This window comes from Diabrotica virgifera, chromosome 10, assembly GCF_917563875.1.
Source record: "Diabrotica virgifera virgifera chromosome 10, PGI_DIABVI_V3a".
NCBI lineage: Eukaryota > Metazoa > Arthropoda > Insecta > Coleoptera > Chrysomelidae > Diabrotica > Diabrotica virgifera.
The window spans coordinates 142,173,741-142,199,466 of NC_065452.1; the positions used below are offsets into that span (position 1 = coordinate 142,173,741).

Sequence of the window (25,726 nt, forward strand, 5' to 3'; positions counted from 1 at the left end):
CATTTATCAGAAAGAAATTGCACTTGATGTTAAATTGATGTTATTAGTCATAAGAATATATTTTCTTGACATTACAAAACTATTTTTTCTGAGCAATAATATTTCTTAGTAAGGAATATTGTTATCTTACTACTATTAATTAATGTCTTTAATGTTACGAAATATATTTCGCAGATATAATCGTATATTTAGAATTAAGTTACATTTCTTGAAAATAAAGTGATATTACATACGACGAAATAAATCATTGTGTTAATGTAAAATCATTATTTATTAATAAAAACAGGATATAAAACGTTATTATTACATACAAATATTTTCTTCACTCTTAAACCACCGACTTCTAGGTGTGCCCATTATATGTGTTTGTTGTTTTTTGCATCCATTCGTGACCGGTCATTCGTTTGATGTCATCAGTCCATCTTGTTTGAGGTCTGCCTCTACTTCTTTTGCTTGCCCTTGGTCGCCATTCGAGAATTCGCTTCATCCAACTGTTGTCTTCCATTCTTCCTATGTGTCCTGCCCAGTTCCATTTTAACATGGCAATCTTCTAGATCACATCTGTTACTTTTGATCGTCTTCGTATCTCTTCATTGGATTTGCGATCACTGAGCTTAATGTTGAGCATCCTCCGTTCCATAGCTTTTGTCATTTGTCAGTTGAGGTTTTTTGAAGTCATTTGAAGTTTGTGGACTACGCTGTTGTTAAAAGCCCAAGTTTCAGGTCCATATGTCAAAACTGGCAATACGTACTGATCGAAGGTTTTTGCCTTTAAAGTATTTGGTAAGTTTGATTTAAATACTGTTTGTAACCGACCAAATTCTGCCTATGCTAAGAAACATATTCTATTTAAATCAGCCTTTAGGTTCTTCTTCTTCTTCACGTGCCATCTCCACGACGGAGGTTGGCAATCGTCATGGCTATTCTGATCTTAGATGCTGCTGCTCTGAATAGTTCGGTTGATGTGCATCCGTACCATTCCCTCAAGTTACGCAACCACGAGATTCGTCTCCTTCCTACACTTCTCTTGCCCTGGATTTCCCCTGTATAATCAACTGAAGTATGCTGTATCTCTCATTACGTATAACATGCCCCAGGTACTGCAGCTTTCGTGTCTTGATGGTTTCCAATATTTCCAGTCTTTTGTTGACTCTTCTCATGACTTCGTTGTTTGTTATATGCTCGGTCCATGATATCTTCAGGATTCTTCTATACACCCACAGTTCAAATGCTTCCAACTTTTTAGTAGTCGATGCGTTAAGTGTCCATGCTTCTATCCCGTAAAGCAGAGTCGAGAAAATATAACACCTTGCCAGCCTAACTCCCAAGTCTAATTTCAGTTCTCTTGCACCTTTAGCTTTGAGAATTAGATTTTTGTCCTAAGTATATATAGTAGGAAAAATGAAAGATTAGGTACCCATGAACCAACATATAAAACACGCTGTATTTACATGTAAAAAAATTGGCCAGCGCAAAAACATTGTAATAATTATATAAACTGTTCTTATAATATTGGTACTGGTTCATTTCTTTCTGGAACATAGAAAAGATGTGTTAAATAAGATCGCTTATGGGTAATCTTCCATTTTTCCTACTTTATGCGACCCAACCTTTTCTATATTATTATTGTCCAGAGTTATATTCAGTTATATCTAGAGATTCGTTGGTTAGATATTTAATTTTTGCTAGACTTATTTTTAATCATATTTCTTTTGATTTGGTATTTAGGTCTAATAGCACTTCCTGCAATTCTTCTCAGTCTTTTGCTATTAACGTAACATCATCGGCAAATCTCAGATGGTTTAGGTTTTCGCCGTCTATCGTCACTCCTTTATTTGCCCATTCCAAAGTTTGAAACATATCTTCTAGAGCTAAAGTAAATAGTAAATATACAGTACCTGGCCAAATTATTAGGCCAAGTAAGGAAAAATTTACTATATTATGAAGTTATTTTTCTCATGATTATGAACATATTTGAAAAAAATACTGTTGTGTTCCTTTTTTGTGGATATTAACTTTAAGGTGCGTATCCATTAGGTTTGCTGCTCCGTGCTCCCTGCAACTGCTCCAATCGATAAGGCATGCGCTCCTCTACATATAAATCGCCACCGATTGGAGCGCCGAGCGGAGCGCGAACCTAATGGAGACGCACCTTTATCTGTAAAGGAGCGCATGTCGTATCGATTGGAGCAGTTGCAGGGAGAGCGGAGCAGCAAACCTAATGGATACGCACCTTAAAGTTAATATGCACAAAAAAGGGGAGCGCGGAGCAGCGAACCTAATGGATACGCACCTCAAGAGTTAATATCCACAAAAAAGGAATAAAACAATATTTTTTCAAATATATTCATAATCGTGAGAGAAATAACTTCATATAGTAAATTTTTTCTTGCTTGGCCTAATAATTTAGCCAGGTACTGTATTTATATACTTAATGATTTTTGACTATCGGTCATCAACTCTATTGTCGCTTAAGGCATTAAAGATTGCAGAATTTTCTATTGAGTCAAATGCCTTCTCGTAATCAACCATAACTAGCCAGATAAAGGCAAAGAGAGAATGATGATGATGATTTGATATACTTAATTAAATATGGAATATTGTCCTCTTTTTAAACGCTTTTATTTAGTTCAATAGTTTGCGTCAAATCTTTAGACGTTAATTTGACTGCATTTTCGTCAATGTAAATGAATGAAAATTTGCAGACATATGCATTCGCGGGAACAATATACGAATAGTCAATAAAAAAACATTTTTCATGTTTATTAATTGTTAAATAAAAAAAAAACGATTTTAATGGAAAACGTTTAAATTCTCTTGTTTTTTACAATGTAAAAACTTGAAAATTTTACGGATTGTATAGCTAATGGTATGAACAATACATAATTTCACTTTTTACGTTAATTGTTTACGTTATGCTTCATTAATAAACAATAAAGTTTCAAATTTTTTGCCGATTCCGACTACTTTTCATGTTAGTACATCATACGTTTTAAACATATTTTAATAAACATGACGATATATTATAATGTTTGAAAAGAGTAAGACTAAAAAGTAAAAAATAAAAAAATAAAAAAAAAATTTAAGAAACGCTTTTCTTTAGTTACGAGAGACTAAAATTAAAAATATTATAAAAAATCAACTAAAAAGCAAAAAATAAAAAAAAAATTGAAAAATCTAACACATTCGTTAAAGAAAAGCGTGGGGCGAAAACCGTTTATTCGATGAACACGCGCCACGCTTTTCTTTGACGGATGTGTTAGATTTTTTCAATTTTTTTTTTATGTATTTATTATATTATTTCAAATGTTTTTTTTTCAAAACGTTTCAAAAAACTAGCAACTGATGAGAGAATACAAGACAATACTTATTTGGCGACGGACGAGGCAAATAAAAAGGAAATGAGTGCAGATAAATTGATGTATCACAAAAAAGAAATAAATAAGAGCAGACAAGGAAACAAAAATACAAGACGAAAACAAAAAAATAAAAAACATAAAGAACTGAAAATAAGCACATGGAATATAAGAACGATGTTGGCACCAGGAAAAATGCTAGAAATAAGCAAAGAACTAGCAAAGTATAAAATAGATATTGCAGCACTGCAAGAGATACGGTGGGAGGGACAAGGACAGATTGATACACAAGACTTTACACTATTATACTCAGGAGGAAAGAAGCAAGGACAAAAAGGAGTGGGATTCATGATTCTAGGACAGCTAAGAGAAAAAGTCATAAACTTTAAACCGATATGTGAAAGAATTGCGTATGTAAGAATAAATAATAAACCATTCAATATATCACTATTAAACCTATACGCACCTACAGAAACAAGCAACACAGACGATAAAGACAATTTTTATGATAAGATAGAAGAAGAGATGGAAAAAATACCCAAAGAAGATGTTATAATTATACTAGGAGACCTCAATGCCCAGATTGGAAAAGAAGATTTTTTACAGCAAATTGCAGGAAAACACACCGTACACAAAAACACTAATGATAATGGTCTAAGACTATGTAACCTAGCAACAAGAACAAACATGATAATAAGCTCAACAAAATTTGAACACCCTAAAATGCATAAAGTAACATGGAGGTCACCTGATCAGAAAACGTATAGCCAAATTGATCACATACTAATAAACAAAAGAAAACAATCTTCAATGAAGGACGTGAGAACTTTCAGAGGTGCGTGTGCGGATTCAGACCACTATATGGTCGCAGCCACCATAAGACAAAAAGTTAAAATCCAAACTAAACAGAAAAATCAACAGAAAAAATGGAATGTCAATAAATTGCAGAATGCAGATATTAGAAAAAAATATGAAGAAGAAGTAACAGTGCAAATAAGAGAGAAATATAAAGCAGAGGACATCAAATCAGAATGGGACATGATCAAAAAGTCAATAGAAGAAGCTGCAAAAAAGCAGGTAAGCAAACACCAGAAGAAAACAAAAAACGAATGGTATAACAACGAATGTAAAGAACTAACAGCACAAAAGGTGCAAGCAAGAATTAAATGGCTGAGAACGGATAAAGAGGAAGACAGAGAAAGTTATGAAAAATTAAGAAAGGACGCTAAGAAAATTATAAGACAAAATAAAAGAAGATGGGCAGATGAAAAGATGCAAGAAATAGAACAGGAAAGAACAAATAGAAACACGAAACATTTCTATAAAAATATTAAAGAACAAACCAAAAAATACAAAGGTAAAACAAACGGAGTAAAAAATAAAGAGGGAATAGTCATTGTAGAAGACAATGAATATAGGCAGGTATGGGCAGATCACTACAGAGAACTCTTGACGGAGGAATACACTGGAGAAGAAATGTACGAAGAAGAGGAAACGGTGGACGAAGAAGCAGACGAAATACACATTGCAGTCTCAAAAGAGCCAACAATAGATGAACTCGAGGAAATAATACAGAAGAGCAAAAATGGAAAAGCTCCAGGAAAAGACGAAATTAACATGGAACTTATAAAATATGGAGGAAAGGAACTGAAGGAAAAAATACTATCACTATTGAAAAATATATGGAAGGAAGAGAAGATGCCAGAGGACTGGGAGATAGGGCAGGTAATAACAATACATAAAAAGGGAGACCAACAAATTTGTGAAAATTATAGAGGAATAACACTACTAAGCACAACATATAAAATATTGACTTCGATAATAAGAAAAAGATTGTCAAAGATCACGAAGAAGAGAGTGGGACAGTACCAATGTGGATTCACAGAAGGAAGATCAACAATAGATGCTATACACACAATAAAACAAATAATGGAAAAATCAAATGAATACAAACTGCAATTAGAAATGCTATTCATCGATTTCAAACAGGCATTTGATTCGATTAAGAGAAAACAACTAATGATTGCCCTGGAAAAATTAAAAATCCCACATAAACTCAGAAAATTAATAAATATGACAATGAGAACTACCAAAATTAGCATAAAGACGCAAAGAGGCGAGACAGATGAATTCATTATAAATAAAGGAGTGAAACAAGGGGATGCCTTATCCACGACACTGTTTAATCTAGCTTTAGAATATGTACTACGAAATATAAACAAAGGAAACCTAAGAACAAGAGGTGGACAAATAATTGCATATGCAGACGACATTGTTATTATTGCAAAAAATAGAAACATAATGAAAGAAATGCTAGAAGAAATAAAAGAGAAAGGGGAGACAATGGGACTCACATTAAATGAAGAAAAGACGAAAATATTAAGACTAGGGAAACCAGCAATAAAAGGAAAAACCAAAATAGGAAATTCAGAGTTTGAAGATGTAGAACATTTCAAATACCTAGGAGTGACAATAAGCAAAACGGATGAAAGAATACCAGAAATAAAAGAAAAAATATTGGCAGCGAATAAAGCTTATTTTGCAAATAAAACACTACTTAAAAGCAAAATACTGTCTATTAAAACCAAGATGAGAATGTATAACACCATAATTAGACCAATATTATTATACGCAGCAGAAACAATGACGTTGACTAAAAAAGATGAAGAAAACTTAAGAATAGTGGAGAGAAAGATCATGAGAACCATACTGGGACCAATCAGAACAGAGCAAAATGAATATCGAAGCCGAACAAATGCAGAGATTAAGAAAGTACTAAAAGAAGATATCGTGACCAAAATAAAGCAATGCAGAGTTAGATGGTTAGGTCACATCTGGCGGGCAGGAGATGAAGCAGTGACATATGCTATGATAGAATGGAATCCAGGAGGAAGAAAGAAAAGAGGAAGACCAAGATCAAAGTGGTTGCAAGAAGTTGAAGAAGACTTAAAAAACGCAGGAGTCAGAGAATGGCGGGGAAAAACTAGAGATAGGAAAAAATGGAGAGAAATCGTTAAGAAGATAACATAAGCAAAAGGGACTGATCCTCCCTAAGAAATAGGATCTAGAAAGCTTACGCGACTTAGCCCCATATCGGGGTGTACAGTCACTATATATATATATATATATATATATATATATATATATATATATATATATATATATATATATTATATTATTATACTTTATGATATATTTATATTGGTATCAACATGGTCTGTCCTATCATTGGGTATTAGGTTGAATAGCCCTTGTATTGTGGCTGTTATACAGTAGTATCCGTATCCAAACTGAATCTCGCCTTTTCTAAGTGGATATGTATGTTCATAAATAGATTTATTATTATTTGATTACCTCAGGAGATGTCATCTGATTCCAGATATTATTATGGCCTGAAATGGCCTTATTATTGCCTGTAATGAAACTATCTCCTTCAAAATATAATAGTTTATGATTATGTACGTAATTCACACAGATTTATGAGAAGGCTATAAAATTGCTTTAAATTAAGTAGGTACTAAAATATAATGAAGAGCATTTTGAAAACGCATAAACCTAATATCGGTCACTTGACTTTATATTCATTAATTAAATTTAAATATTGTTGTAACGCGTAAAAATATTAATTCCAAACAAAAACAAATCAACTGTTAACAAATAAATTTAAATTTTTGGACACACGAAACGGTTTATAAGAATTTATCAAGACTAAGTTTTCACTCTAATGGCATATAAAACGACATACTGCTATTCAACACCACACCAGAATGAAAACAATGGGGACTTTCTCTGGTTACACCTCCGAGGCTTCTACAATATGCAAGCCATACGGATGCTGAGACTAAGGAAGATGAGGGAATTCTACAATTTACAATTCACGTCCCATCTGCTCAGCGCGGTAAAGTTCTAACGAGAATGGTTTCCTTCATACTCCAATCAGAGTAAATGTAAATAAAAAATGAATAACCATTTTCAATTTCGTTGTAAAACGAAAATACAGCCGAACCATATTCTAGTCCAATCAGAGAGTGCAGCAAGCATCTCTACCGGTTTCGAAACTTATTAGTCTCTCACCATAAGGCACATATGCTGCTCTCCCTGATCCAACCAAAACAAATCCCAGCGTGCAGTCCCGGATTCTCGTTGGAAATTTACCGCGCTGAGCAGATGGGACGTGAATTGTAAGTTGTAGAATTCCCTCATCTTCCTTAGTCTCAGCATCCGTATGGCTTGGATATTGTAGAAGCCTCGGAGGTGTAACCAGAGAAGGTTCCCATTGTTTTCATTCTGGTGGGGTGTAGAATAGCATTATGTTGCTTTATATGCCATCAGAGTGAAAACTTAGTCTTGTTGTAGCAGTTGCCGCTAGGGCATCTATGCCATTTCGTTCGTTGCAAGCCGGGACTGCACGCTGGGGTTTGTTTTGGTTGGATCACGGAGAACAGCATATGTGCCTCCTGATGAGAGACTAATAAGTTTCGAAACCGGTAGAGGTGCTTGCTGCACTCTCTGATTGGACTAGAATATGGTTCGGCTGTATTTTCGTTTTGCAACGAAATTGAAAATGGTTATTCATTTTTAAGAATTTATCAATTTTTATCGTGAAATCTAGCTCTTGTCTAGCTCTGGCTTCAGTCTATTTAAAGGTATGTATAGATATGCGCGCTGCGCACTTCGCGCCGTGTGTACGCCGTGCGTTCTTGGCGCTGACAGAAGTTGGATCGTGTGCCACTTGAAAACACGTACTATCGAACAAGCGAAACGTGGCGCGTGACCTTGTCGTATTGTGCATTTATCGCTGTGTATTTTCGGGCAAGGTCAGCCGCCAGGACTCGTTTGTCAGATAGTACTAAAGCGTACTAATCTAACGAACCCACCACGAACGCGTACCACACACACGGCGCGAAGTGTTCGGCGCGCATATCTATACGTACCTTTATATATTTATGATCTAGAAAATTAATTTGTATGTGGCGCTCAGCAGTGTTATTACTCGCCAATCCTCGTATCTACTTAGATCCTCCTTTTTTGAAACACCAAGGCTAAGGGTCTATTATATTTATATTTCAAAGAGTTTGCTATCAGGACTTTAACTCTGAAAATAATCAATTGCCCCCTAACTTTTTCTGAAACCAGCTTGTTCTGTTGATTGATAAAAGTCCAGTTTATCTTTCAAGCACATTTCTATCGGTTGTAAGCTACTAAAATCATCAAATCTGTGGTGCTAAGGCAAAACCCGATATGTCAAAAAACGTGATTTTGCAGCAGATGAGTTTAAAAGTTCGCAGTGTTGTTGTAATAGTGGACATATCGGAAACTAATTTTATCATCTACTGGTTACGTGGATGCGTTTAGCCATGTAGGGTTTTGTTATCATATTCTTCATCACTCAATGTACATATTGGCATTAAAAATGAAAAATCGATAATTTTTGACATATCGGGTTTTGCCTTAGTACCACAGAAATGCGCGTCGACTCTAGTAGGCCCATGTATTGACTGGCCATTCAAACGGCGTTCTCCATTTTTCTTCCAAATATTTTCCCTAGTACTTTTCGTTCCCATATCTGCACTATTTAAGTTACTATACTATAAGTTACTTTAGGCCTAATAATAACCGTTCTGTATATTCTTCATTTGGCACTTCTTGGTGTGCATTTTTTTCTTAGTAACGTATTTAATGCATAAATACACTTGTTTAATTTAATTAGTTTACTTATTATTTTTTCTTCTATATTTGGTTTTTCTTGTATACCTATTTAGTTTTCGTGTTATAATTGTTCCTAAATATTCGAACCTCAACACTTCCTCAAATCCACGTTTCCTGCAGCACGTTTTTCAGGAGGAGACTAAAGAGAATAGATGCAAGTGGGTCTTCTTGCTTTACTCCTTCATTTAGTAGAAAGTTGTGTGATATTTCATTATTTACTTTTACTTGATTTTCTGTTCTTCTTAGCGTTAGCTGTATCATAATAACTTTTCTGCTTATTCCTAGTCCTTCAAGTGGCTTATGCAGTTCCTTCATTCTACTTTATCACATGCTTGTTTAAAGTCTATAAATAATATCATGGTCGGTTTTAGGTATTGATAGATTTCCTATAGTATATCGTTCAGCAAGAAAATCTGTTCTGTTGGCTTCTTCGTTATCTAAAACCCTCCTGGTATTCGCCAATTATCTTCCATTGTTTTTTTAGTATATTCTTGTTATGCATTGCCAATATTTTGTGTACAACGTTTAGCAAGTCCCCTATAATTTTTTTATTCGCTGTAATCTCTTTTTTGTGAATGGGACACATTATTGCTTCCGACTATTCTTTTGCTAATTGTTCTTCATTCCAATTTTTTTCGATTTTCGATTTATTTGGTCGTTTCCTGGACATTTATTATTTAATATGCTCTCTATAATATTTTTAACTTCTTCCTTAGTGGGAATATCCTGTCGATATGATTTGGAGTACTTAGATATTCTTCCTCGTTCTCGTTATCTAAGTTTACTTCCAAATGTTATTGTCCAATCAGAAAATGTTCAAGATATTCCTTTCATCTGTTTAAAATATCTTTTTCATTTATTAGTTTTTTCTATGTTGGTTTCTCATAAATAGAGGTTTAACACAATATCCTTTCTTTTCATTTTTTGCCCCCGGATACAGATTTCTTATATCTTTGTTTTTGTAATGTTCCTCAATTTCTTCCAAGAGTTTTTCGTTATATCTTTTTTCTTCTCTTAATATTTGTTTAGTTCCTTTTAATAAAAAAACAATGGTTCATTGTAGATACTTTCAGCATCTGTTGATCCTAATTTCAGCATTTTTAGTCTTAATTTACTTCGCTTTTCTAATTCTTCTCTACATTCGTCATCGAACTATGTTTTCTTCATTTTTTTTTAAATTTTCTCTACTGTTTTTGATTGATTTTACCATACACTTACTTCTTCCCCATATTTCTTGTGGATTCTCTTCTTCTGCTTCTTTCGGTTGTCCATCTCCTCGTTGAAAGCTTGTTCGTAATTTCCTCTTTTCCTGTCTTTAACCTTGTAGCCTATTCATTCTTTGTTTTTCTGTATTTAAGTTCTTAGAAATATATGTATATATATATATATATATATATATATATATATATATATATATATATATATATATATATATATATAACATCACTACAGACCTCAGGGGTCCATGGTTTGAAATTTTTCAACTGCCTTTCTCCACTTTACTCTGTCCAGGTCAGCTGTCTTCCAGTTTACAATGCCTGCCCTTTGTAGATCTTCTGTGGCTGCTTCCACCCACTTTTTCCGCGGTCGATCCCTCCTTCTTCTTCCCTCACCTCTTATCTAACAATATAGTAGCTAAGTAGCTAAGGAGGGTAGCTTTTGACATGTTGAGACAAGGACTTGAATCAGTTAATGATTGGTACCTGAAAATTAAAAACCAGGCAGCACAATGCTATTTTGGGGACAAATTGTTATACCGAGTCCAAGACAAGTTTGTGGTAGACATGAGATCAGGTCCAATACTAGATAGGCTTTGCGAAGACAGTCTTTCAAAAATTTTGCAAGATTTTTTGGAAATTGCTTTGAATGAGGAAGCAGCATTAATGGAACAGGGTAACAAAGTAGAGGTTAATAGAGTTCAACAGATGAAAAGATTGGAACCCCAAGTGTAAAAGAAAAGAAATAGTAGAGAATCAGAAGAGAAAGCTGAGGTAAAGTGTAATTACTGTAATAAAACCAACCATACATTCAGTAAGTGTAAATATAAAAAATTTACTTGTATAAAGTGTGGTAAAAGAGGTCACATAATGGCAGCTTGCAAAGGTAAAGCAGAGAAAAATCATTTATTAGAGAACGTTACATTAATATCCTACAATGTGTCTGTGTGTATATTTTATCTTTCCGTTAAAAGAAAGTGCTCTTAACAATAAGATTATTTTCTTTGGCAAAGTCTATTAGCAAATCTTTTTATTGATGTGCCTATCCATGACGAATGTTGGCGAGTATCATGGCAATCTTGTTGCAGATGTTGTATTGAACCAGGTTCTGAGGTTCTTTAACCAGGATGTTGAACTTCCTGGATTCGCTTACCAAATATTTTTCCTTGCAGGAGGGCATATCTGGAATCATTTCGCATAATGTGTCTGAAGTATTGTAACTTTTGAGATTTGATGATGGTACCTCTCGGTTCTTCATTTATAAAATGTGTTTTTTAATTCAGAGGGCTTGCTTCAGAGGTGTGCACGCTAGTGATGTTGAAAAAGTAACTATTCGTTACAAAGTACTCGTTACTTACGAATACCGAAAGTAACGATTACTATACAGAGAGGCAAATCGTTACTTTGATTACTATGATTACTTCGTTACTTCGTACCAATTTTATCAGAGCGAGTGGCGACTATTGTATCTACTTTGATTACTTTGATTACTCTTATTACTTCGTACCAATCGTATCAGAGCGAGTGACGACTATGATATTGTATCTACTTTGATTACTTTGATTACTCTGATTACTTCATACTTCGTGAAGGTCGTTATGATATCGGAATACCTATAAAAAATACTTTCCTACTGAGAAATACGATTCTCGATATGATTACTGGTACTCAAATACAAAAGTAATCATAGTAATCAAAGTAACGAATACTCTAAATCAGGGGTGGGCAAATACTTGAGAGCGCGGGCCAAAATGAAATTTTTAAAATGTCTCCCGGGCCGGAGGACGATACCCAGTATATACGCTAATGTTTTTGGTGGAGGTTTTTCTCTGCCCAAGAAATTTTTTTTGACAAAAATACTATAAGTATCATTTTAAAGCATTTGGAGAAGGACATTTGACTGTTAATAATAATAAATTGTCTTTCTGGTGTGTACATGCGAACAATTTGTTCCCAGTAAAATTACGAAATTTTTAATATGGTCCATTATATTAAGCCATATTAAGGATCCAGATAAAAAATGAACTTTAGAAATTCGATCAAGAATATAGTAATCAAGAGCAGCCTTTTTGAAGATGAGGAAATGTTTGAGTAACCAAAGATTCAATCTGCAAGTCTGATATCGGATGGTAAAAATGTTATGTCAAGTCAACCATCATAGACGAAATTCAAAGGAGGCAACTGATCTGGTATGTTTATGTACGACGTAAATGGACGACCACAGTCTGCAAAAACAAATTTTAAAATGGACGTCAAGGAAGAGAAAGAAGAAAGGAACGCCAAAACAATCCTGGCTAGGCGGTATTCAGAAGGCAATGTCGGAAAGGAACCTTCACCCTGGCGAATGCAATGACGGACGAAGCTGGAAACGCAACCGGAAGGCGGAGAACGCTATAAATAACAGGGATAAGAATAAAAATGTTATGTCCACTCTATTCTTCTTTATTGGATTGTTAATGCTGACTTAATGAAAAAGCTGCAAGCTTTTGAGATGTGGCTTTTTAGGGGAATTGTGAAAATACCATGGACCGATCATATTACGAACGAAATGGTGTTGCACAGAATGGAAAAGGAACAGAGAACTTTTGACAACCATTAAAAGGAGAAGGACAGCAAGGATAAAGGGAACATACTTAGAAATGATAACGTAAGTTCTCTTTTTTTCACATATGTGATAAACATTATAGAAGTTTTCAGGGACTTTCGGCCCTCAGTAATAATGTAATATTTCATTCTGCGTTTAAATATTTCAAAAATATTTATTAGTTTTCTCAGGAATCGAAAAATATGAATGCATATAAAAACATTGCGCCTGCGCTCTTAAAAAAATTGCTTGAAGGATTTCTCAATGGGCCGGATAAAGTAAGGAAAAGGGCCGGATCCGGCCCGCGGGCCGGCTTTTGCCCACCCCTGCTCTAAATGATTACTTTATACAAAATACCTATCTACTGAGAAATCTACTATCTACTATCAAAAGTAACAAAGTAATCATAGTAATCAAAGTAACGAATAATGCAAATGATTACTTTATACAAAAGTAACGATTTGTAACGAATACTCGAGAGTAACTATAATCAACATCACTAGTGCACGCTAGCTCTGCTGAGGAAGTCTGTAAAACAGAAACAGTTGTCCAGGGATTGTGCATCCCTCTGAATCGAAAGCAAGCATAAACCGTCTTTTTCTTTTCTATCTTTACTCAGATTTGAGTACTAGGACATTTCTTTCTGTCCTTTTCCTAGACTAATGAAAACGGAATGTGACTACATATAGTAGTGTCCTTTTCGTTTTCTATATTCGTCATCTGTTGTCTTATAAATTGTAAAAGTCACAGATTAAGGATGTACTAAAAAGAATTTCCAACAAGAAAAGTTTTCAGAGTTAAATAATTATTTACCATTTTAATTTTATTATAATGGTGGATTCTGTATCTGAGACTTTTCAGCTTATTTTAATTCAGTTAATAATAGAAATACTTTGTTTTAGGTGTCATGACGATGCAGCGATTTGGCCATGGAGGATGACAAAATCCAGTTAATGTATTGGAAAGCAATAATAATGGTGTTAGTTTTGGCAATGACTGGATTAAATAGTGATGGAGCTCTTTGTCCAGCTGCTTGCAAGTGTGAAAATGATATCCTTACAACTTCGTGTTCTTCTGCCAATCTGGAGTTCGTTCCTATTCAGCTAAACCCAGAACTGCATGAGTTGGATCTCTCTAACAACAAAATATCGCAGATTCACTTCTCCTTTCCGTTCTACGAAAAATTAGTCACTTTAAATCTATCCACAAATAGAATAAAAACATTGGGCAATAATAATTTCGAATCGCAGATAAACTTGACCCACTTAGATTTAAGCACTAATCAAATAGAAAACATAACGAAAGATTCCCTCAAAGGACTTAAAGCGTTGACATACTTAGATCTAAGTAGAAATAATTTAGGAGAACTACAGGAACCAGCATTCCGCGAATTACATTCCCTCATTGTTCTAAAGCTTCGAGAGAATAAACTGGCTCATCTAGAGGAAGGTTTATTTGTATCGGTGAAGAACCTGAGAGAGTTGTATCTAAACGATAACCAGTTTTTAGAAGTACCAACCAACTGCTTGGTTGATACACTTAACTTAAATTATTTATCGTTGTCTAAAAATTATATCCGTGAGATAGAAGATGGAAAAGTGCCAACCTTACCAGAACTCCATACTTTACTCTTAGATGATAATCTTATAACAAATATTCATTCTGGTGGATTATCAAGTCTTGTAGCTCTTGATTATTTGGATTTAAGTAATAATAATCTCAAGATTATACCTACCGAATCTCTTTCCAAACTGTCTAGTCTTAGTATGTTAAAATTAAGTGGTAACTTTATAAGTGATATTCCACCAGTAGCATTTAGGGGTTTGTTTCATTTGAAAATACTTCATATAGACCGTCTAGAAACGTTAAAAAAAATTGATGCCAGAGCATTTGTTGACAATATTAATTTAGAAAAAGTAAATTTAAATTACAATATAGGAATAAGTAAATTACCGACACGTCTTTTCCATGGTAACCCTAAAATCAAATCTATCTGTGTGCGTTATAACAGTCTGCAAACTATAGAGGCAATTCACTTTCCTTTAGATCAATTAAGAGAACTCAACTTAGGAGGGAATCCACTGCAATGTAATTGCTCCTTGGGGTGGCTGTGGCAGCTTAGCCAAGAGTACAAATCAAAACCCTCGAAATTAAATAGTACGAATAAAGACCAAAATGCCAAATTTACGAATTATGACCTCTTACTCGACGTGGAAGACATCAAGTGTGATGGACCTATAGAGCTTAAAGAGGCGCTTCTGTCCAATGCCACGAAAAGCCAGATGGACTGTTCAAATGGTTGGATGGCCATTGTATCAGTGACTCTAACCGTTCTTTTTATCTTAGTAGTAATAGGTGGAGTTGTGTATTGGGCTCCGAAGCGTAAATCCAAATTAAGTACAAAAGATTTATCTAGTCACGAAAGTCTTCAAAATTTACCTTCCACAAACATTAACAAAAAGTCTGAGTTATATGAAACGGCACAGGCAGAAAAATATCTTTTGCCGAATCCAATTATTATTCATAATGAATATCATAGTTTACCATCCTGGGACCCTTATGGTGAAAGCTCTGTAAATATATATGAACAATTAAATTTTAATAGAGATCGTCCACATATTGTTTACGTGTAAAAAAACCTTTTTTTGTACTAACTTATTATACCGAACTATTTATTGTACAGTGATCTGTACAAGGTGATTCAATGGCAACCAGGCATACTCTAACAGTAGATTTATTTATTATTTATTTAACGTATGGCATTTCGACACATTTAGAAGGTTCCAATAAACAATAAACAAGTTATATCAAAATTGTCTCTATATAAAAATACTTAATCATAAACAAATTTATGGACAAACATTGAGATCTTTTAGAACGTTAGTTACCATCATAGCTATCTTAATTTTATTTACTGCCACCCTAAATAGCGTGCTTGTATCAATACCATAACAATCTCGCAAGCTTTTCAACCATGAAGTCCTTCTTCGTCCTGCTATTTTCCCTTGCATAATATTTTGTAGTAAATTATATTTGGGACGTCTCATTACATGTCAGAAATACTCCAGCTTTCCCTTCTTAATACTTTTTATAATCTCAGTAGTATTGCTAAGACGTTCTAATGTTGTGGAGTTTCGAATCTTTAACACCCAAGAAACTTTAAAAATTCTTCTATAGTGCTACATTTCGAAAGCCTCAAGGCAATTTAGATCAATGTTATTCACAGTCCAAGACTCGACACCATAAAGTAAGACCGAAAACACGTAGCAACGAAGTAAGCGGATCCTCACTTCTAAAATCGGCTCTTGCCTGCTCTATTCTGGCTCTAATTTCACCGTGACTCTCTGCGTTACAATTTAACTGATATGCAAGGTAAACAATTTGATCAACTTGCTCAAGTTTGGTATTATTTACGTATTAGACGGTTTTACATTCTGTCTACAGATCTACAAAGAATTTCGCAATGTAGTGAGCGAAGAATTTGGTCTGTCACTAAAAATAAAGAAAACAAAATTCATGGTTATATCAAAGAAAAATATTAGAAACATCAATCTACACGTCAATAATAAGACGATAGAACGAGTTCAGAATTATAACTATTTAGGGACAAACATTAATGAAACAAACGATTATACCAAAGAAATTAGAGTTAGAAAAGAAAAGGCTAGAAGTGCATCTTAGAAAACGTGTACTAAAATGATATGTATTTTCTATTCTTTTGTACGGTGTGGAGACATGGACTCTTAATAAACAATGTCTCAATAGGTTGGAAGCATTTGAAATGTGGAAATGTTGAGAATCTCCTGGACAGACAGAATAACCGATGAAGAAGTACTAAGAAGAATAGAGAACAGCAGGGAGATACTGGATTCAATCTAAATAAGAAAACTGCAATACTTGGGCCATATAACACGTGGTGACAGATATCTATCTATCTATCTAATCAGCACCATCCATCCTTGGATATAGGCCTCCTCTTCCTTCTTCCATGCCTCTCTATCTTGGGCAATTTGCATCCATTTTGACCCAGTGTGTTTCTTCAGGTCATCTGACCATCGCATCTGTGGCCTTTCAATTTTTCGTTTGTGGTTCCACGGTCTTCTTCTTAACGTGCCCTATCAAGTCCCCTTGACGTTGGCGATTAACATGGCGAAACTGTCTCTGTCTCGAGCTATTCTAAATAGGTGTTCTGCTTTCTTTATTCCTGTCCACTCCCGGATATTCTTCAACCAAGAGGCCTGCTTTCTACCAATTCCTCTGCGTCCTTCGATTTTACCCATCATAATAAGTTGAAGAATATTATACCGACCACGGTCTCCAATGTATAATCATCTTAGTCCATCTTTCATCCTTCTGCCGTAGGGTGTGTCCGGCGAGCATATTTACAGATGCTTGCGTGTGTAGACACCAGGGTGTTGAAATCAGTTAGGGTTTGGAAAAACAGTACATTTGCACATGCTAGCGCGTGTTGACACCACGGTGTTGAAATCAGTTAGGGTTTGGAAAAACAGTACGTTTACAGACGCTAGCGTGTGTTGACACTAGGGTGTTGAAATCAGTTAGGGTTTGGAAAAACAGTACAGTTACAAATACTAGCAGATTTGGACACCAAAGTGTTGAATCCAGCTAGCTTTTTTAGTAATTAATATACATGCATAAATGCTAACGGCTATTGACTTTGATTTTATATACCTACTGCTGTGGAAAAATATTTAAGTGATTTAGGTATTACTAAATAATTAAATGTTGTTGGGATATAAACAATAATATATTAACACAAAAGAACAACATAAAAAATAATGTTGCTCTGAAGCTATTTGCTTGTGGAATTTGTATAATTAACTATTTAGATCGGAAATAAGCCACAATTAAATTGAAAAAAAAAATTTTATTAACGTTTCGATGCCCAAATCGGGTGTCTTTGTCAAAATAAAAAATACTACTGCAGGGTGTTTGGTAAAGAATGGGCCATAGCTTAACCTCAGGTTCCTGAGGTTAAAATAGGCCGATTTAAGCTAACTTACCTTAGTACAAAGTTTATAATAACCGAGATACAGGGTGTCAAAGTTAAACTTTTTTTATTTATTATTGAATATTTCCTGACAGGCATGAGACATCAACACGAAATTTGGTATGTGGGGGTTTTTCTGGACGAAAAAACTAAATTCCCTACCAAAAGTTATGTGTTGCCCAGAGGGCGCCACATACGCCTTTCAGCACTCATTTAATACGTTCAATTTTTTTTATCCGTCACTCCGCATAATTTTGACATTAAAATTTGTATTCCTCTATTAGTTTTACTTAAAAAAGGTATACCTCTTTCATCTCCCTAAACTCAACCGTTTACGAGATAAACGCATTTTAAATCTGCGGTGCAACATAATTTTTAGCATAATATCATTGTAGTTACACCAGAAAAATAACTTAAAACCATAAAATTATCCAAAAATGTATCGCAAATTTCTTCAAATGAAATTTACGATGCAATGCCATAAATTTGAGAACTGGCACAATTATTATGGTTTTAAGTTATTTTTCGGGTGTAACTACAATGATATTATGCTAAAAATGATCGTGTATAGCAGATTTAAAATGCGTTTATCTCGAAAACCGTTGAGTTTAGAGAGATGAAAGAAGTATAGCTTTTTTAAGTAAAACTAATAGGAGAATAAAAATTTTAATGTCAAAATTATACAGAGTGAGGTATAAAAAAAATTTAACGTAATAAATAAGTTCTGAAAGGCGTATGTGGCGCCCTCTGGGCAATATATAATTTTTGGTACGGAATTTAGTTTTCTTGACCCAAAAAAACCTCACATACCAAATTTCATGTTGTTATCTCATATCTGTCAGGAAATATTCAATAATAAATAAAAAAAAGTTTAACTTTGACACCCTGTATCTCGGTTATTATAAACTTTGTACTAAGGTAAGTTAGCTTAAATCGGCCTATTTTAACCTCGGGAACCTGAGGTTAAGCTATGGCCCATTCTTTACCAAACACCCTGTATATTAAACAAAAATGTTTTTGCTTAGTAAAAAATTCTACTAATAATTTTTTTAATCTGACTCATTTATATTGGCAATTCATACATTACATATATTATACATTTTAAAGTATTTTTTACTAAACAACAGCATTTTTGTTTAATTTAGTAGTACGTATTTTGTATTTTGACAACGACACCCGATTTGGGCGTCGAACCGTTAATAAATTTTTTTTTTAATTTAATTGTGGCTTATTTCCCATCTAAATAGTTAATTATAAAAATGCCACAAGCACATAGCTTCAGAACAACATTATTTTTATGTTGTTTTTTGTGTTAATATATTATTGTTTATATCCCAACAACGTTTAATTATTTATTAATACCTAAATCACTTAAATATTTTTCCACAACAGTAGGTATATAAAATCAAAGTCAATAGCCGTTAGCATCTATGCATGTATAACCACTAAAAAAGCTAGCTGGTTTCAACACTCTGGTGTCCAAATCTGTTAGTATTTGTAAATGTACTGTTGTTACAAACCCTTAGGCTACGGCTCCACGGGCGGGAAATTGACGCTAGCAGTAGCAGTAAAATGAACTTAAGGTTCCGCGGAACGGAATGGGAATAGCCGAACTGAACCGACTACGCACAAGTCCTGTAGTCGGTACAGTTCGGCTATCCCTATTCCGTTCCGCGGAACCTTAAATTCATTTTACTGCTACTGCTAGCGTCAATTTCCCGCCCGTGGAGCCGTAGCCTAACTGATTTCAACACCCTAGTGTCAACACACGCTAGCGTCTGTAAACGTACTGTTTTTCCAAACCCTAACTGGTTTCAACACCGTGGTGTCATCACACGCTAGCATCTGTAAATGTACCGTTTCTCCAAACCCTTACTGATTTCAACACCCTGGTGTCTACACACGCAAGCATCTGTAAATATGCGTCCGGCGAACTTCCATTTAAGCTTTGCTACTTGGGTAGAGACATCTTTCACTTTTGTTTTGTTACGGATCCATTCGTTTCTTTTCCTGTTTGATAGTTCAATGTTCAGCATTTGTCTTTCCATGGCTCTTTCTGTCTTTGCTATTTTTTCCATATTCTCTTTTGTAAACGTCCATGTCTGAGAGCCATATATTAAACCAGGGAGTATACATTGATTAAAGACTCTTGTTTTTAGGTATTGCGGGTATTTTCTGTTCTATAGAATATAAGACAGTTTTCCGAATGACGCCCAGGCCAATCTTATTCTTCTCTTTATTTCTTCGGTCTGATTTTCTTTATTTAATCTAGTGATTTGTCCTAGATATATATACTCTCTTACTTGTTCTATTCTTGTTTGTGCCACTGTAATTACTAGTTCGTCTTGTTGATTGGTCATGGTTTTTGTTTTACTGTAATTCATCTTCAGGCCTATCTTTGTCGATTATCTATCTAGTTCTTCCATCATTCTTTGTAATTCTTCACTTCTTTCTGCTATTAATACAATATCATCAGCATATCGTAAGTGATTCAGATATTGCCCGTTTATGTTTATACCCAAGCCATCCCAGTGCAGTTGTTTGAACACATCTTCTAGCGCTTGGTTGAATAGCTTGGGCGAGATGGTATCTCCTTGTCTTACTCCTCGGTTTATTTTAATAGGCTCCGTTTGTTTCATTAGCTTAATAGTTGTTGTTGCCTTATTATATATATTTGTAATTAAGTCGGTATATCTGTAGTCTATTCTGCTGTTTTGTAGGGAATTCTTTACTGCCCAGTGTTCCACACTATCAAATGCTTTTTCGAAGTCAATAAATGCCATGTATAGCGGGATATGATATTCGTTAGCTTTTTCGATTAATGTCTTCATCGTTAAAAGGTGGTCACTTGTACTGAAGCTCTTTCTAAATCCGGCTTGTTCTCTTGCCTGGTATCCATTTAATTTAGTTGTTAATCTGTTTGTTTATATCTTGGTTAATAGTTTGTACATCACATTTAGTAAAGTTATGGGTCTGTAATTCTTTAGATCCTTTTTATCTCCTTTCTTAAATAGTAACAATGTTACTGCTTCGTTCCAAGTGTTGGGTATTTGTTTTGTCATTAATATTTTATTTATAAGTATGTACCGGGTGTCCCAATAAGAATGACTCTCGGCCATATCTCAGGAACCGTTTATAGTACAGCTTTGGGAAAAAAAATTTATAACAAAAGTTGCCTCGAGAAAAGCCTGGAAATTATTTTCATATTTGTAAGTCCACCAATAGAGGGCGTAATTGAATATCAAAAATTTAAAAATCAAAATTTTACAAAATTTGCATAATGAAAGGGCACTGAAAATCCGATCATCATATTCTTAGCAAAATTCTGCGAATATTTGATTTCACAAGTGTAACTCTACCTTTGCAAATAAGAGGTGGGGGTGAGTGGGAACCTTGTTATGAAAAATGGCTGTAAGTCCGGTTCTGCTTAATCGATTTTTGCAAACTTGGTCTCGTTGAAAACAGATCTTTTTCGTTAATGTAAAAGTTATAATTACGAAACAGCCTAGTAAGTAATATGCGAGCTAGGGGGCGCTATTTTATGTTTGTCAGAAATCTAGTTTTGAAAAACTGATATTGTCACCGGTAAACGAAGTTAAGGAAATCAAAGTGAAAACAGGTAGTGTGCTATGGAAACAAATTAGAGCGGGACACTTGCGGAGTGCCGACAGAAGTGAATATTTCTCATAGATTCAATTATATTCGGTTCGATTCAATTCGATTCCATTTAATTGGATTTAATTTTATTTATTATAATTATGCTTATAATTTAATATATTTAAAATATACCCAATTTAATACATAATATATATGGTTTGTCAAACGTAGGAAAGAGTTTGAAAATCTTACAATCGCCGAAATTTTTAAACTTTTTGCTACGTTTGACAAACTGTACTAGTGATTTTACCCATTAATTTTAGAATTAACAAACTTTCAAAAGAAGTTTTACTTCAAATTTATTTGAGGATAAGTAGGTTGAAAGGAATAATGTAATCAATAAATTTAAAAAAGTCACTTTTGTATAACGGCCTCCCCTTTAATGAGAGTATCTAAAAATAAATGAACTCTTCCATGCATTATTTACGATTAAAATTTACACGAAGTATTTACTATACTTCATCAGTAATTAAATTTTTAAATTAAAATATATCGGTTACATTATTAAGAAAAATAATAATTTAAAGCTTTATGTATCTTTATATCATATTAATCCTAATTTTAACGGGTAAAATCACTAGTATATAATATTTTGTATTAAATTAGGTATATATTATACATTTATATTAAATTATAGATATAATATATATTAAATAAAATTAAATCTAATCGAATGGAATCTAATTGAATCAAACGAATATAATCGAATCTATAATAAGTATTCACTTCTTTCGGCATTCCGCAAGTGTCACGCTTTAATTTTTTTCCACAGCACACTAATTGTTTCCACTTTGATTTCCGTAACTTCGTTTACAGGAGACTTCATCAGTTATGTTTAAAAATTAACACGTTTCTTAAGATATCTCCAGATAGAAAAAAGGTATCGACATGCGGTTTTCGATATTCTGTTGATAATTTAGTCTAACTTTGTAATACAGGGTTAAAAGTGCATACTTGTATTTAATATTTTCCAAAGAAAACTAGATTTCTGAAAAACATAAAATAGCGCCCCCTAGCTGGCATATTACTTATTAGGCTGTTTCGTAATTATAACTCGTACATTAACGAAAAAGATCTGTTTTCAACGAGACCAAGTCTGCAAAAATCGATTAAGCCGAACCGAACTTACAGCCATTTTTCTTAACAAGGTTCCCACTCACCCCCACCTCTTATTTGCAAAGGTAGAGTTACACTTGTGAAATCAAATATTCGCAGAATTTTGCGAAGAATAAGATGATTGGATTTTCAGTGCCCTTTCATTATGTAAATTTTGTAAAATTTTGATTTTTAAATTTTTGACATTCAATTACGCCCTCTAGCGGTGGACTTACAAATATGAAAATAATTTCCAGGCTTTTCTTGAGGTAACTTTTGTTATAAGTTTTTCTTCCCAAAGCTGTACTATAAACGGTTCCTAAGATATGGCCGAGAGCCATTCTTATTGGGACACCCGGTACAAAACTTCTCTAGTTATTTTCCCACCAGTTTTTAACATTTCTACAGTTATCCTGTCTTTTCCTGGCGATTTATTATTCTTTATCTCCTTGAGTGCTCTTTTTATCTCATTCTTACTGATTTCTGGTTGTAAGTCGGAATTCTTGTGTTGGTTTCTGTTTTGTATTGTAGATATGAGCAATGGATATTGTAGATATGAGATAGGTGACAGATATGAGCTCCTAAAATTAATAATGCAGGGAAAGTTTCAAGGAAGGCGCAGCATAAGTAGAAGAAAAATGTCCTGGCTGAGAAATCTCAGAGAATGGTTTGGATGCAGCTCAACTGAACTCTTTCGGGCTGTAGTGTCAAAAGTTAGAATGGCAATGATGATTGCCAACCTTCGTCGCGAAGATGGCACGTAAAGAAGAAGAAGATATTCTGTTTACTTATTACGAGTATTTTGGTTTTCCGAATATTCAGATCCAGATCTGCTTCCTTACAGCTCTCAACGACACTATCAGTAATGTTTGCAAATCTTCTTGGGTAGAAGCTGGGAGTACTGTGTCATCCGCATATCGAAAATTATTGATGACTTCACCGTTAACAATTCTTCCTTCTTGTTTTTCAGAAAGTACATTTCTGAAAATTCTTTCGGAGTAAAGGTTGAAAAGCACGGGTGACAAGAGGCATCCTTGTCGTACTCCTCTTTTAATATATTAAGAGCTTGTGATTCCAAACCGTCTACTAAAACTGACTGACGTTGTTTGATTTCAATACAAATTTGCAATTATACGACCGTTTCTACCGTCCAAGCCGTCTTAGAACTTCGATCAATATAGAGTGCACTTAAAACACGATCAAATGCCTTGTGGAAGTCAATAAAACAACAGTACATATCTACATATATATCACGATATCTTTGAGCAAGTACGTTCACCCCAAACAATCCCTCTCTCATTCCAAACCTGTTACGGAAACCAAACTGTGTGTCACTTCGGTATTCCTCACATTGTTTACCTATACAGGGTGTCCCAAACTAATTTATCCAGGCTATATCTCTTAAACTAATAGAGATTTTCGAATGGGACAAAAACTGATCTATTCCATTTGTAATACAATTTAATATGGCTTAGAGAAAATCATCCCCTAAATATTCATCCTTTAGTTACAACCCCTAACTTTAGTTTTTTTAATGGCACCCTGTACATTTTTTTGTAGTTTTGGATGTAGTCTCCTATCGTCTATTTAACAAATTTTTAAAAATAAAATTGGTTCGTAAGTAATCAAGAAAATATCAGTTTATTTTTGTTAATTATGCGTCCCAGACTAATTTATCCAGGCTATATTTCTTAAACGAATAGAGATTTTCGAATGGGACAAAAACTGATTTATTTCATTTGTTATACACTGTAATATGGCGTAGAAAAAATTCATTCCCTAAATATTCATCCCTTAATTACAGGGTGCTATAAAATTTTTAAGTTAGGGCTTGTAACTAAGGGATGAATATTTAGGGAATGATTCTTTTCTACGCCATATTACAGTGTATTACAAATGGAATAAATCAGTTTTTGTCCCATTCGAAAATCTCTTTTCGTTTAAGAAATATAGCCTGGATAAATTAGTCTGGGACACATAGTTAACAAAAATAAACTGATATTTTCTTGATTACTTACGTACCGATTTTATTTTTTAAAAATCTGTTGAATAGACGATAGAAGACTACATCCAAAACTATAAAAAAAATGTACAGGGGCTATTAAAAAATTAAAGCTAGGGGTTGTAACTAAGGGATGAGTATTTGGGGGATGACTTTCTCTACGCCATATTAAACTGTATTACAAACGGAATAGATCAGTTTTTGTCCCATTCGAAAATATCTATTCGTTTAAGAGATATAGCCTGGATAAATTAGTCTGGGACACCCTGTATATACGGCCATGTATTACCTTTAGAAAAATTTCCAATAAAAATGTCTTAACAAACTGATGGTTCTATAATCAGCACAAGTTTTTGCTGTTGTCTTCTTAGGTAGAGCTATGAACAATGAATTGGACCAACCATTTAGGTAGTTGTCCGCTGGTATAAATGGTATCGTTGATTGAAATATTAATACGGGTATTATATACCCGTATTAATATTTCAATCAACGATGGTATTGAAAAACGAATTTATAGCCTCTAAAACACTGCTATCATTTATATGCTTCTTCTTCTTTAAGTTCCATCTTCTATCGAAGGTTGGAAATCATCATGGCTATGCGAATCTTGTTGACTGCTGCTCTAAATAGTTCTACACTACTTACTACGTTCAAACCATTCCCTTAAGTTCTTAATGCAGGATATTCTTCGTCTTCCCACATTTCACTTTCCTCGGATTTTGCCTATGCTTACACCAGTGTATTTTGTAATTAACGGTAAGATTGAGCAAAAATGAGATTGAAATGTCACTTATTGTCACATTTTGACAAGAGGCGTTTGAACTATCTAAGTGTTGTGGTGATTTGTGATAAGTCGTGCCATTCAAATGTCAGTCTAATTCAATCATTGAGAATGTTTCACTCTGACTCCAGATAAAATAAAATAATTAAACTAAATATCAGTTATATAGAACCAGTAATAACTACTTGCAATGTATGCTTGTTGCCAAATGAAACACTTTGTATAATACGTATACTCGTGTAAAGCTCGATCACATCAATACAGCTGTGCAGAGTTGTGCAAGAGCAGAATGTTGTGATCAAACGTAATCTAGA

At 34.1% G+C, this 25,726-nt stretch overlaps 1 protein-coding gene across 1 annotated transcript in view; it reads left to right on the forward strand.

The window, feature by feature from the left end:
* LOC114332770 (protein slit-like) overlaps positions 1-17,630 on the forward strand; it is a 62,067-nt gene extending 44,437 nt beyond the window's left edge. The window contains exon 2 of the mRNA XM_028282545.2: positions 13,769-17,630. Within this exon, the coding sequence (XP_028138346.1) occupies positions 13,796-15,499 (1,704 nt within the window). The 5' untranslated portion in view covers positions 13,769-13,795 and the 3' untranslated portion in view covers positions 15,500-17,630. The remainder of the gene's footprint in view (positions 1-13,768) is intronic.
* The last annotated feature ends 8,096 nt before the right edge of the window (positions 17,631-25,726 follow it).